This window comes from Lynx rufus, unplaced genomic scaffold (assembly GCF_022079265.1).
Source record: "Lynx rufus isolate CCGP_SWC_20201006 ecotype Redwood Valley unplaced genomic scaffold, mLynRuf1.p SCAF_12, whole genome shotgun sequence".
NCBI classification, from domain to species: Eukaryota; Metazoa; Chordata; class Mammalia; order Carnivora; family Felidae; genus Lynx; species Lynx rufus.
The window spans coordinates 58,998,285-59,013,029 of NW_025814826.1; the positions used below are offsets into that span (position 1 = coordinate 58,998,285).

The 14,745-nt window shown below is 40.1% G+C and overlaps 1 protein-coding gene across 2 annotated transcripts in view; it reads left to right on the forward strand.

The window, feature by feature from the left end:
• The window catches only part of EFR3A (EFR3 homolog A), a 105,712-nt gene that overhangs the window by 39,190 nt on the left and 51,777 nt on the right, over positions 1–14,745 (forward strand). For both annotated transcript variants that reach the window (XM_047074196.1, XM_047074197.1), the window contains 5 exons: positions 3,020–3,147; positions 4,608–4,758; positions 7,636–7,757; positions 12,699–12,848; positions 13,416–13,553. In XM_047074196.1, coding sequence (XP_046930152.1) covers positions 3,020–3,147; positions 4,608–4,758; positions 7,636–7,757; positions 12,699–12,848; positions 13,416–13,553 — 689 coding nt within the window. The remainder of the gene's footprint in view (positions 1–3,019; positions 3,148–4,607; positions 4,759–7,635; positions 7,758–12,698; positions 12,849–13,415; positions 13,554–14,745) is intronic.

Sequence of the window (14,745 nt, forward strand, 5' to 3'; positions counted from 1 at the left end):
TTTGTCTGCTTTAACTCCTCATAGGCAGTGAGGGACTTTTGATCACGGGAGTGCTGATAGGTGGATTAGATTAGTGATGACAGGTAGACAATGGTTATATAAAGAGTATTTTTGCCAGCTATTGACGGATTGATTGATTGCCAAGTATTAAATAAGATTTGTTTAAATGGAGACTTAAAAAAATTTACGTGAACCTTGCATACGTGTGGCAATCATAACCCAGTTGACCTTATTTGTTATTGTTAATTTATGCAACAACAAAAAAAGATCTCGTGTGTCTAAAACAGATCAGGCAGTAGGTGCCCAGAGTGCAGGGGTCTACAGGTTACAGTCCCTGCCTTCAAAGAGCAATCTAGTGAGGGGGACAAATAACCAAACCGTTTCTTATCATTATTAGCCATGTGATCTTGGGCAGGTACCTCAGTTTCTCATCCTGAAATGGAAATTATAAATAGTACCGATTTTATAAGGATCTCATGGATATTAAATGAGTTAATAGAATTCTTGGCTCACCCTTTCTTCCCTAGTGCCCATGACAGTGTCTGGCACATGGTTAGTGCTTGATTAGTATCTGCTTCACGAGTGAAAAACAGCGTGACGGAACACAGCGCTGAGCGCGCTGAGCTGAAGGAACGTGCAGGAGGGGCCTCTCAGCCAGGCTTGGGAGGGGGGTGGGAGGGCGCCCCGAAGGCTTTTGGGAGGACTTTGAGACCTGCAGGATGAGTAGGAGTGAGTCATCCCGGTGAGTCAGAGAAGCATCCTTAGGCAGAGGTGAGTTGAGTGACAGGAGTCCACAGACCAGTCAGACTGCTTTTTATAATGCTAAAAGGCGGGGAGCAGTGGTAGCCTGGAGAGGGAGGAGGACTGCAGAGGAGGACATGACGAATCTTCTGCAAATGATAGAAATGTTTTGTGTCTTTTTTTTTTTTTACTGGTGGTTTCATAGATCTACGACTCTCATAGTTCAGATTATATACTTGGGTGTAGTTTATTTTTTATCTTATTTTAAAAAATGTTAACGTTTATTTATTTTGAGAGAGAGAATGAAAGAGCAAGAGAGAGAGTGTGTGCCAGGGAGGGACAGAGAGAGGAAGAGAGAATCCCAGGCAGAGCTTGATGGGGGGCTTGATCCCACGAACGTGAGATCATGACCTGAGCCAAAACCAGGAGTCGGCCACTTAACTGACTGAGCTACCCACGCGCCACTTGGGTGTAGAGTATTGTGTATAAATTATTCCTCAATAAAATCAGTGAGGCATTAAAAAAAAAAAAATGGATGAGAGGCAGTCATATTTAGCTGATGATGTGGAGGAACCAATACAGAAGGAGAGGTCACAAAACCAGGAGGGGCCATCTAGGTGGCTTAGTCTGTTGAGCATCTGACTTCGGCTCAGGTCATGATCTCATGGTTGGTGAGTTCAAGCCCGTCGGCTTTGTGCTGATAGCACGGAGCCTGTTTGGGATTCTCGGTCTCCCTTTCTTTCTGCCCCTCCCCCACTAGTGATCTCTCTCGATCTCTCTCTCTCTCTCTCTCTCTCAAATAACCATTAAAAATTTTTTTTAAAACCACCACAACAACAAAAACCCAGGAAAGAGAGAGGCTAACCAATGGAGTCAAATCCTGGGCCGTATGAGGCAGACAGAAAGAGCATAAGCAAACGTTTCTCTAAGATGAGTCCTTTGAAAATAGGGGTCTTGTTTTGCATGGGGTAGGGTTTCTTAATTCAGGTTCTATTGACCTTCTGATCTAGTTAGTTCTTTGCTTTTGGGCTATCCTGTGCATTGTGGGATGTTTGTTAGCATCCCTGGCATCTACCCGAAATGCTGGTACACCCCCTGCCCAGCTGTGACAACCCAAAATGTCTCCACACATTGCCCCACGGGGTGCAGTCTCCCTGGTTGAGAACCACTGGTCTGGAGGGCACTGAGAAAATGGGGGTGGAGGGTTGCCAGTAAATTCTACTCCAATGGCTTCCATCTTCTGAGAAGGAGGAGAGGAGCTCATTTGATGTCAGAGAGGGAAGAGAGGTGGCCGTAGGAGCAAGTTTGAGGACAACCAAGTAGGTAAAAATAGGAGGGATTGATTCCATTGGTGATGGAGCAGTAGTAAGGCAAAAAGCCAGAGAATATGGAGGGGCCAGTAGAAAGCGCAGATTTATAAAATTTTCAGTTGTAGATTCACCATTTAACATGATTCTTTTTTTTTTTTAAGTGAACTCTACACCCCATGTGGGGCATGAACTCATGACTCTGGGATCAAGAGTCGCGTGCTCTTCTGACTGAGCCAGCCAGGCGCCCCTAGCATAATTTTTCTGTCTTCCTTTCCACCTCCTCTGACAATCCTAAGGAACCCTTAGTTTCTTGGGCTATATATGACCAAGAAGTTTAGGCTGAGAATTGATTTGTTGTCTAAGGGTGGGGAGAACCATTGGACCTGTGGCCTGGGTCTCCCTGTAGAGGGCAGAGACAAACGAAAGTTTGCTGATCCCACACCAGGGGACTCTTGTTTTTTTTAGTATGTTGGATGAGCAGAGACACACGCAGTCCTTAATACATTCTCATTTATTAATTAAGGCTTTGTAATGATATCAGCAACTTTGAATCATTTTAACAACGTGTTCACTGTCATCTATGTAAAGGAGTAAAATTGACTTAACATAACTGTAAAATTTTTAAATCGAAACAAATTTGAAATCTTTCCACATTTTAAAATACATCTCATTCCCTGCATATTGCAGTTAGTTGAGCAGTCTCTATTTAGGAAGGTGTTACAGTAATTCATCACTTATGAAGGTATATTTAAATGTTCTGCCTAAATGGGACATTTGTTTAACTTTCTGAAAATTCTGTATCCAGAATGCCATAAAAGGAGATTATCGCCAGGAAGTTTCAGCCTAAAGGATGGATTTAATCACAAATCCAGAAGGGGGCATGTGAAGCAAGCAATGCTTGGAAATAAAAAAAGTATCTCTGAAGATGTGGACAGCCTACTTACCTCGTTCTTCTTCTTAACTTTTAGGATGGCCTCGTTAAAGCAGACATGGAGAAATTGACATTTTATGCAGTATCTGCTCCAGAGAAGTTGGATCGAATTGGTTCTTACTTAGCAGAAAGGTTGAGCAGGGATGTTGTCAGACATCGTTCTGGGTAAGAAAACTAATCGCTGCTAATACTGTATCTCTGAAAATGCTTCCTAGGCTAAATCATGCTATGAATTGTTTTGTCGTCTAGTCACACAGAGATGCTCTGTGGAGGATAAAACTTTGTAATATTTTACAGGGAAATATGTCATACCATACAGATGCTTGCAGCTTTTATTACTTTCCTGATGGTCATGGGTTTTTTTGTTGTTTTTTTTTTTATTTTTATTTTTTTTATGTCTATTTATTTTTGAGAGAGACAGTGTGAGTGGGGGAGAGAGAGGGAGAGAGAGGGAAACACAGAATCAGAAGCAGGCTCCAGGCTGCAAGCTGTCAGCACAGAGCCCCATGCAGGGCTTGAACTCACAGACCATGAGATCATAACCTGAGCCGAAGTCGGCTGCTTAACCGACTGAGCCACCCAGGCGCCCCCTGATGGTCATGTTTTGAAAGTTAATGGAGTGGCCTTTAGCTTAAACATCCATTGATTTTTGATATTTTAATATTTCTCTAATGGAAATAGTAGAAATTGACTCTCTTAGTGTATTAATGCAATATTATAATTTAAAAATCAGTCTCTACATTTGAAACAAACAGAAAGATTCTGTTAACCAACCGATTTGTATCTATCAGTGGAATAATAAAAGAGATAATGAACGAGAACTACATTAGGCTTAGATATTAAAGGTCCAGAGTATGTAAGCATGCTGATTTGAAACTGTGCTGACTGTATCCCTACCTATAAATAAAGGTCTGCCTTCTTAGTCTATTCTCTGTGGATGAACAGTACTAACTTGGATAGTTTGGATTATAAATAGTTTTCCATATTCATTTTATGATCCTAGTTTTCTAGAGAACTCCATTCTTCAAGTGATACTGGTTTTCTCTGCTTCCAAATTATTAACTGCTTAGAACACTATAGTGAGTCTTGATACAAAAAGTTCTGTAATTATTGAAGCAAAGGTATCTAAAGTCAATTTTCATTTGTGGTATGAGCTTTAAAATCTGATGAATTATAGGGTCGAATTTATGAGCTGTTTACTGATGATATTCTGTTGTTGCTGGTAATGTTTTTGTACACTTACATTTACAAATACAAGTAGATTATATTGGAAATTTTAGGCACATTGCTTATAGTAACTGTTTTGGTTTAGATACAGAGATAATATGGTTAGAAGTCTGGAAAATGGTAGATGTCCATGTTTACAAAGAAAAATGTACACAAGCTAATGTTGAAGCTCTGGAAGAGTTGGAGAGGAGGGAAAATGATACCATTTTGTATACTTCAGCATGAGGGTTATTGTATAATCTAAGATCGTTAGTACTTGTGAGAAGTAAGTTTTCACTTAGAAACTACTAAATTTGCCTTTCTCTGTCCTGCGCATTTACATTTAATTATTCCAGGAAAGAGCACCTAGGAGAATTTGGAGAGCTAGAAATGCTCTGACATTGTTCTCTTCTATTTAGGTATGTTTTAATTGCTATGGAAGCCTTGGACCAACTTCTTATGGCTTGCCATTCTCAAAGCATCAAGCCATTTGTAGAAAGCTTTCTGCATATGGTAGCAAAGCTGCTAGAATCCGGGGAACCAAAGCTGCAAGTGCTTGGAACAAATTCTGTGAGTAAAACTATTCTCTAACTTTCAGATTAATAAGCATCTCGAGAATTGGTCTCTTAGAATGTTTTTGCCTGGTAAAGACACCTGCTCTGGTCAGGGCGGTGGGACAGACAGCACAGATGTGGAGGATTAGAACACTGGCTCAGTGGGCGGAGCATGTGACTCTTCATCTCGACGTGTGTGTTGGAGCCCCAGGTAGGGTATGGAGACTTTTAAAAAATAAAATCTTGGGGCGCCTGGGTGGCGCAGTCGGTTAAGCGTCCGACTTCAGCCAGGTCACGATCTCGCGGTCCGGGAGTTCGAGCCCCGCGTCGGGCTCTGGGCTGATGGCTCGGAGCCTGGAGCCTGTTTCCGATTCTGTGTCTCCCTCTCTCTCTGCCCCTCCCCCGTTCATGCTCTGTCTCTCTCTGTCCCAAAAATAAATAAACGTTGAAAAAAAATTAAAAATAAAATAAAATAAAATAAAATCTTAAAAAAAAGAAAAAAGAAAAGAAATAGCACCGTCTCTATCTTTTTTGTTGCTCCTTGTGAAACTCGCAGTACCACCTGATCATAAAGAGCATTGGGAAATCTTTTGGCCATAAAGTCGTAAAAGTTCCTTATACTCGAAGGCAGCAGGTGCTGCTTATGTCAATGACGCCTTGGTCTGTACTCTAACTTGTGACTTTCAATAAATGGAAAGAGAATAAAGTTTCTCCTTCTAAAAATTTTCCAGAACATTCAGCTTTTGAATGGTCACTTAAAAAATTTCTGATTTATTTAAAGTAATACGCTTATCGTAGCAAATGTGGAAAGTTAAGAAAATATGAAAGAGTAAACAAGATGTTTGTAATTCCAGTTTCCGGAAGTAATCCTTCAGTCTTTTTCTTTTTTTAAAATATGTATTAGAAAGTGGGGAACATGTTATAGATAGACTTTGTGTGTTTTTTTTCCCACTTAGATTTTTTTTTAACATTTCCTGATATAATTTAAGGTTTATTTTTATGAAAAATATAAATACTCAGTTCAATCTTTTCTGGAACATCACGCAGCCAGTGTGTAGTGTGAGAATCTTGAAAATTGGAGTCCGACCCCTACCCACCAATGCCCGCGTCACTACTTAATGTCAGTGTGGACAAATGATTTCACCTCTTGAATTTCAGTGTTGCTGTCTGTAAGATGGGAAGAAGCATATCTTCTTATGGGGCTATTTGAATGATTAAACGGGAACTTGTGTGAACCACCTAGCACAGTCCCTGGCACAGAGTAGGTAATGAATGTCTGTTTAATCGCAACGAGGAGTAGTATTTGTGGCCCTTTTCTAGATAATATGAATCATAAAATTAGCATTTAAGACTGGTGACTTAGCTCCGGCAAAATTAATTTAGAAATGCCTTGGTATCATTTCATTTTCTCACATCTGTTCTATTCTTATTTCAGTTTAGTTTTCAGGAAAGTGTTGGTAAATCTGGTTGAATAATTCTTTTGGTGACAGCCTTTCGAGCCATCAGTCTGTATCCTGGCAGGTGTTCATATATATTTAAATTTGTAAGTAAAGTCACAGTGTTGCTTTAGGCGGTCTAGTACCCAGAAGTAACACATCACTGAGTGACTGGAAAGTTAATGAGAAAACAAAGTACACAAAAAGGAACCTTAGGGCCAGGTCTGTGAACATGTAGGATATTTAAAACTTCCCAAATACATAGATTTTTTTTTTTCATATCTAGAAAGGAGGTAGAATAAATTTTACCATCTCAGTACTTTTCTTGTCTATTGAGTGTACATTTCTTTCAGTTTATGTTCCCTTTCCTTGACTCATCTAATTGGTATAAGTATTACTCATGCAGGTGTTATGTCACAACTGTCAAGGAAGACTTGGTGTCCATGATTAAGGAGTAAAATTTTCTGCAGGTTTGGTTAGGCCCAACTGAGGTTATCATTGAAGCACTGTCTGTATCTAGGAAATGCAGAAGAGCTTTAGAGGAAGACCTTTCCTTCTCTCAGAGAGTGGGCTCACTCACTCAAACTGGATTAAAAAGTTAAATTTAATACTTATAATGCTATATTCCTGATTTTCTAAAGTTTATTAAAAATTTCCTTTTTTTTTTTTTAAATTTTTTTTTATTTTTTTATTTTTGAGAGAGAGAGAACACGAGCGGGGGAGGGACAGAGAGACGCCGAGAAAGATTACCAAGCAGGCTCTGTGCTGTGAGTGTAGAGCCTGACGTGAGACTCGAACCCACGAATTGCAGGATCATGACCTGAGCTGAAACCAAGAATTGGACACTTAACTGGCTGAGCCACCGCAGCGCCTCCAAAAGGAACTTTTAATTTTTAATTTAATTTAATTTTTAATTTTCTGTTTCTAATGTTTATTCTGGAGAGAGAGACAGAGCACAAGCAGGGGAGGGGCAGAGAGAGAGACACCGAATCCGAAGCAGGCTTCAGACTCTGAGCTGTCAGCACAGAGCCCGACACAGGGCTCAAACTCACAAACTGCGAGATCATGACCTGAGCCAGAATAGAGGCGCCTTGGTGGCTCAGTTGGTTAGGCATTTGACTCTCTATTTCGGCTCAGGTTATGATCTCAGGTCATGATGTTGCAGTTGGTGAGATTGAGCCCTGGGTCTGGCTCTGTGCTGTCCATACAGAGCCTATTTGGTATTCTGTCTCTCTTCCTCTCTTCCTGTCCTTCCTGCGCGCTCTCTCTTTCAAGATAAATAATAAAGTTAAAGAAAATTCCTTTTGTATGTATGTGGCACTTGTGATATTTTATATATTTCATTTGCTACTTACTTGGATAGTTCTTGTTAACATAACAAATATTGGATGAAAGTAAATGTGTTCCATACTTTCAAAAAGGTGGTAACATGTTTATATTGTTGTTTTGTTTTTTAGTTTGTCAAATTTGCAAATATTGAAGAAGACACACCGTCTTATCACCGACGTTACGACTTTTTTGTATCTCGATTCAGTGCCATGTGTCATTCCTGTCATAGTGATCCAGAAATACGAACAGAGTATGTATTTACTCTGGGACACAGGGAGCGGTTTATTGATGAGTACTGTGTTTGTATATTTCATAATGATTACCAAAGGAAGTGGGAAAATACTATACATGCTTTTTTCCTAAAATAGGACTTTCTGTGGCTGTTTGAAGGATCGGGTGGAAAGAGTGGTTTCTCAACTTAGAGTAAACTTCGCAGTCTTCCCTGTCACCTGGAATGCCCTTTCCCCCCTCCCCTGCCATCCCATCATCATTTCTTGTTCCTTTTGCTCTAATCCAACCAGTGGTGTCTTTGCTGTTCTTGAACACATCGGGCGCAGTTCTCCTTCAGGGCCTTTGGACTAAGTGGTCTCTGCCTCGAATGATACCCCGGCTACCCATGGGGCTGTCCACCCTACTTTGCTCAGCTTCCTGCCCACACGTCACCTCCTCAGGAGAGTCCTCCCCTGCTTACCTTTTATTTACTAAATATCAACCCTCCCATCCCATTCCCAGTTCCTCTTTTATCTTCTTCTCATCTCGGTTTCTGTTCCTCCATAGAGTATGAATTCCAGGAGGATGGAGTCCTTGCTTTGAGGGCTATTTTATCACTAGCACTTTGCATAGTGCTGAGCACATAAGGGCCTCTCGATAAGTACTTTTTGAATGAATACATAAGTGAATTGAATGAATGAATGTCTGTTACTGAATGTTGTCAGTCTGAAGTTATCATAACAACCGATTTGGGTATTTTTAAACATTTCTTCTAGATACTTCCTAGTAATCTGGAATCAAATACTTCTCTACAAACACAGTCTATAGATTGATATTTATGTGGAAATGAGAAGCTTTAAAGTTAATAATTACAATCAAAATGACCTTGGTAAATACATAAAGTAGTTTGAGCTTTACCATACTACACTGATACAGACTAACCCGAATTCAGACAGTTATTATAGGCAGTTTATAGTCAAGATTTAGCTCGTTTGTAATTTTTACTTTTAAAATAAGGGAATGTGCGAAAATATAAGGAACTAGCTTTTAGTGTGCATGCTATATTGTTTACACAAACCAAAACAAATGTGAGAAGTTATTTTAACTTGGAGAAAGAAAGCTGAGGTGATTTAATAGCTCTTATCAGATACAAACATGCTGTCTGACACACTGTATGTATAATTCTTCCTCAGTTTAGTATTGGCCATTTAGAGTTGCTGCTGTACCTTTATTACGAGTGTAAAGCCTTAGAAAGGTAGAGATAACTGTAATTGTCTTGTTAATTTCCTCTTTCTTCCAACCACAATTAAAATCTTTTTTTCTTTCTACCTGAAGGACATTTAAAAAGTGTTTTATAAAATTTGTCCCTGGAACACCTGGGTGGCTCAGTAGGTTAAGCGTCTGACTTTGGCTCAGGTCATGATCTCACGGTCCGTGAGTTTGAGCCCCACGTTGGGCTCTGTGCTGACAGCTCAGAGCCTGGAGCCTGTTTCCGATTCTGTGTCTCCCTCTCTTCTCTGACCCTCCCCCGTTCATGCTCTGTCTCTCTCTGTCTCAAAAATAAATAAACGTTAAAAAAAAAAAAAATTAAAAAAAAAAATTTGTCCCCGTTCTCAGAGACTGACATTAACTTGTTAATGGGGCAAAAAGGTATAGATTGGCTAAAGAAAAGGACACTTTTTTTCAAGATTTTGACCATTTTGTTTTCTTTTAAAATAAAGTAAATTTGCATAATGCAGAATTTTTTTGGTTTTGTATTATAAATATTAGTAACCTCTACACAGACATTTCTCAAATTTTGGTTGAAGTGAATTTTACATATAAACTAGTGTAGGTGAAATGTGTTTGTGATATCCATAATATTTATGAAAGGGTACATTTAAGAAGTTCAAAATTTATTATTTATGGTGTCTTATTTTTAAGTATTTACTGCCCCCTAGTGAAAGATTTTGTCTTGTGAACATATTTTCATGTAACATTTTTCTTTAATATTTACAAAAAGAAATTTGAAGTTTTGTAAATACAAGTGAAAAGCCTTGGGGTACATTTGTTTAATTCTGGGTCTTCCCAGAATTGTATGATATTTGAAATTCCACAGTGACATTCCATTTGAATGCTGAAACAAATGAGTAAACTAAAATGCTTCTAAGATACTTACAGGGTTTGATTTTTTTTTTTTTTTTTGCCGCAAGTAAAAGTCCTTTTTACTTTTTTAGGGTTTTTTTAGGCATATTATTATTCTATTTAGCTTCTCGCGTAGTTACTTATAATTTCCTTTATTTTTAGCAAAACTGTATCAAATAGAATTCAGGGGGGCTAGAATATGGGGCTGAACACTATTATGATTTTAAGATATTTGCCTTGTAGAAATGGTTCCCACCTGTAAAGTTGTACATCATAATCATAAGCTCTAATTTCCTGAGCAGCCTTCAGTTAAGGGTGCAATCATCATCATCGTCATCAAAATGATGAACAGTAGTAGGGGCAGCTAATGCTTACCGGGTAACTACTGTGTGCCAATTTACTTAACATTTTATCGGCTAAACACGGTATGTGAATTAACTCATTTAGATCCTTATAACATTCCTGTGCCCCAGGCAAGTTCTATTTTACTGATAGGGAACCTATAAAATTCCTTTAAGGTCATGGCTGGAATATACTGGTTAGGCCAGATCTAGATCCGAATTGGAGGCCAGCTGTGTAGCCGAAGACGCCCTCGGTAGTTCACGCCTCCTTTGAATAAGGGCATCGCCATCTGCTGGGTCTTGCTGTGTCACAAGGCGCCGACCCACCTTCCTCCTGGCGTCTTGTTTGTTGCTGTGTTCTGTCCCACCTTTGCTCGGTCTTCTCATCAGCCGAGGGGTAGCAGCAGGCACACGAAGCAGACACTGTGGTAGTAATGCTGGGCTTGCCCACTTGTCGTAGCTCTGTAAGAGTCTCTCGAGACTTTGTTTTAGAGAGTGGCATGTGTAGGTACAGCTTTGAAATAGGCAAAATCTGTCTTTTTTTTAAATTAAAAAAATGTTTTATTTATTTTGGGGGCAGAGAGTGAGCAGGAGAGGTGCAGAGACAGGGGAGTACACAAAATCCGAAGCAGGCTCCAGGCTCCAAGCTGTCAGCACAGAGCCCGATGCGGGGCTTGAACTCACAGACCTTGAGATCATGACCTGAGCCAAAGTCGGACGCTCAACTGACTGAGCCACCCAGGCACTCTGGCAAAATCTGTCTTGGGGCGCCTGGGTGGCGCAGTCGGTTAAGCGTCCGACTTCAGCCAGGTCACGATCTCGCGGTCCGTGAGTTCGAGCCCCGCGTCGGGCTCTGGGCTGATGGCTCGGAGCCTGGAGCCTGTTTCCGATTCTGTGTCTCCCTCTCTCTGCCCCTCGCCCATTCATGCTCTGTCTCTCTCTGTCCCAAAAATAAATAAACGTTGAAAAAAAAAATTAAAAAAAAAAATCTGTCTTTATGTCTCCTGTTCACTCTCTTACCTGTTCAGTATCCTGTTCTCCATCTGCCATTCCTGAATGCCTGTGTTATATCCCCATGGCTTTGTAAAGCGTGGTCACCCCCTTCCCGGTATCTTTCATTCTTTAAAACCTACAGCTTTTGGAACACTGCTGACTGAGCTGAATAAATCTCTGTTGATGAGTATTTCCAGTAGTAGCAAAAAAGGAAGTAAATAACAGTCAAACTGGGCCCAAAGGAAGTTGTTTTTGAGCAGTTGGGTGACCAGGTTAGCAGTTTGTGAGATTTTTCCTCCTCAGCTTTTGTATCCTATTTTTAGTCATTTTTCTTCTCATTCTTAAATCTAAAGGCTTTTTTTTTTTTTTAACGTTTATTTGAGATGGAGAGAGTGCAAGCGGGAGAGGGGGTGGAGAGAGAGGGAGAGAGGATCCCAGCAGGCTTCACTTTTGTCAGCGCAGAGCCCGATGTGGGGCTCCAGCTCACAAATGGTGAGATCATGACCTGAGCCAAACTCAATCTACTGAGCCATCCAGGTGCCCCCAATAGAATTAAAAAAATAATTAAGAGTGAGGAAGAGCTTGAGGAAGTTGAGGGTTGTGGGTGGGGAGGGGAAGGGAAGGCAGCCGTCTCGCACTGTGTGGGTAGATCTTCAGTCACCCGTGGACGGGTGTGTTTAAAATGGCTGAGCTGTTTGTACTCATGATAGCTCTCAAGTGTCACAATACCTTTACGGGAACCAGCTTAGTTCTCTATCTCCCTGGACTGCAGGAAGGGAGAGGCCCTTTGGGAGAAACCCTGAACAGGTCTGAGGAAGCACTGAAAGGTGTTCAGGAAGAGAGAAATCCTGTTTTTACTCAGCTTCCGAGATTTCTAGGCAAAAAAGGAAAAGAATCTAGTTCACATTAGTTTGGATTATTGTTGTCCCTTAGGAAGGCCTAATGCTTTTTGATTGCATTCTTTTTTATTGAAAAATAATACATAGACTTGGTATTAGTATATCTTATAGTCCCTTTAAACTTTAAGTGCAGCTTTTAAAAAGATGTTATTCAAAGTAAATCTTGGGGTGCCTGGCTGGCTCAGTTGTTAGGGCACGAGACTGTTGATCTTGGGGTTGTGAGTTCGAGCCCTGCATTGGGGCTAGACATTACATTAGTAAATTAAAAAAACAAAAAAGTAAATCTTTTTTGGAACTGCCATACCTCTGTCTTAGATTTTTGAGATTTTAATTTTTTAGATTTATTGTATTATTTTCATTTTGTTGACTTGAGATAATATTTACTTGGTCTTGATTCTTTTAACTAGACAGCCAGAGCAGACGTATTTAAATAACTTTTTTGGGAGGTGCCTGCAAGGAGCTCCTGCAAGGAGCCTGCTTGGGATTCTCTTTCTCCCTCTCTGCCCCTTCCCCATGCACACTCGCTCTCTGTCTCTCTCTCTCCCTCCCCCTCTCTCAAATAAACTTTAAAATGTTACAAATAAATCATTTTTTTTCATGACACATTTTTTTTCTTTTTTGTAGAATCCGAATTGCTGGAATCAGGGGTATTCAGGGAGTGGTTCGCAAAACAGTTAATGATGAACTTCGGGCTACCATTTGGGAACCCCAGCACATGGACAAAATTGTTCCATCCCTGTTATTTAACATGCAGAAGATAGAAGAGGTTGACAGGTATTTAATAAAGATTTTCAGGTGGAGGGTGTGTTACTTTTGTACATGTGCATGTGTGCTTGCTTGCCCGATAAGAAAGTTTTGTCTTTAGTGTTACATAAAGAGTGGTCTCATAAATGTGAGGGAGTTTAAATATGTGCTCTTTTGAAAAATTACTCATCTTTAGTGATCACATTAGGCTTAGTGGACCACAGATTATTACTCATACACTTAAGGTTTTATTTCTTTTAGAATAAATTTACACTTGCTGGTTATTATTGAGCATCCAGTCGTACTAAAAGCTGCAAGTGTGAGAAGTAGAAGTTCTAGCCGAACATCTGTTATTCTGTAGACCTCCAGGATGCTCTAAGGTGGTTAGATCTAACCAAAATAATAATGGTAATAATAACCGCTATTCACCATTTTAAACAAAAGGTTAGGCTGTGTTTATTTCCTTTATTCTTCTAAGATATTTGGGAATAAAGAGAAAACATTTGCACATTGCCGAGGACTCAAGTCTGTTAGCTGTTACAACTAGTGTCGGAATTCTTGCATACGGTTTTCTTCATATCTCCTTTTCTCCTCCAGTCGCATAGGCCCTCCTCCTTCTCCTTCTGCTGCTGACAAAGAAGAGAACCCTGCCGTGCTGGCTGAAAACTGCTTCAGGGAGCTGCTGGGTCGAGCGACTTTTGGGAATATGAATAACGCTGTTAGACCAGTTTTTGCGTAAGGAGTTGATATTGTCCTGGTTATTTGTGATCGTGCCATGTCAATTCTGTGCTAATTCACTTACAGAGGACACATTTTGCTGGCATGAGTGCGTTACTGGTAGAAAGTGTAGCATTGTGGGAGGGGTATAGGCGTGAGTCGGCCACCATATTTTTGAGTGCTGTTCCAGCACTGTACCAGCCTTTCCCCTGAAAAATGAAATCCAGTCAGTGCTTGATGTCATATGCATCATTCATTGTGAATTTTTCTCCCAGGCCTTGAGATGCATATGCAGAGTAAAATACTCAGCAGTGTCCAAATGTGATGTACCTCTTTTTAGTAACTTCTGTGGTCATTTTTCCTAGTCCCTGGTTCTGTTTCGTGGCTTGCTTTTTCCCGTGGCTGGATTGCCTTAGTGCACATGCACTTCTCTAAATTTCATCTTACACCTGGTGACTGGTCAGAGCAGGACTATTAAATATCTCATGGGTACTTAGACTCTCCCCCCAGGGAAAATACATGTGTGAACTTTGAGTTTCTCCACAGAAACATTATCGCTTAAGCCTTGTTGTCAAGCCTTCGTACGGTCATCAGATGATAGATCTACTGTATAATAGGCTGTGTAATTTCTGGCCGTGTTTGCTAGTCTTTTGTTCATCGTTTGCCTCATCCTTTTCCCTTCCCAACTAATAATGTCTTCAGAGACATTATTTGACTACCAATTAGACTATGGTATTAGACTTTATACAGACTACTGGAACATATGGGATTCTTTATTAAAGGCAAATATTTAGGTTAAAGTTGAGCTTTAGTTAATAAGAGTCTATAAACCCCGAGATTGTACTAAAAATCATAGAATCATTAGATTTCCAAAGGGATCTCTGATTCTTCCACTGCCTGAAAAAGAAAAATTGAGATTTTGTGTTTCATGACTCTGTGGACATATGGAAATGCTACTGAGGAAATAATCAAAATGATGTCAGCTGTAACGAAAGGCAGATTTATTGTTCAGTATCCAGACATGCTGATTTAATAACGGAATTCTGGTTTTTATGTTAATACTCTTATTGAGAGGTACTCTATAAGGCCTTAAAAATCTAGAGAGTGATTGTAGAAGAAAGAAGCTACTAAGTTAACTGTGCTTGAGCCGGGTAACCTGAAGTGGGCTTTATTTTTACTATGTAGAACTTAGTGGACTTAAATCCTGATC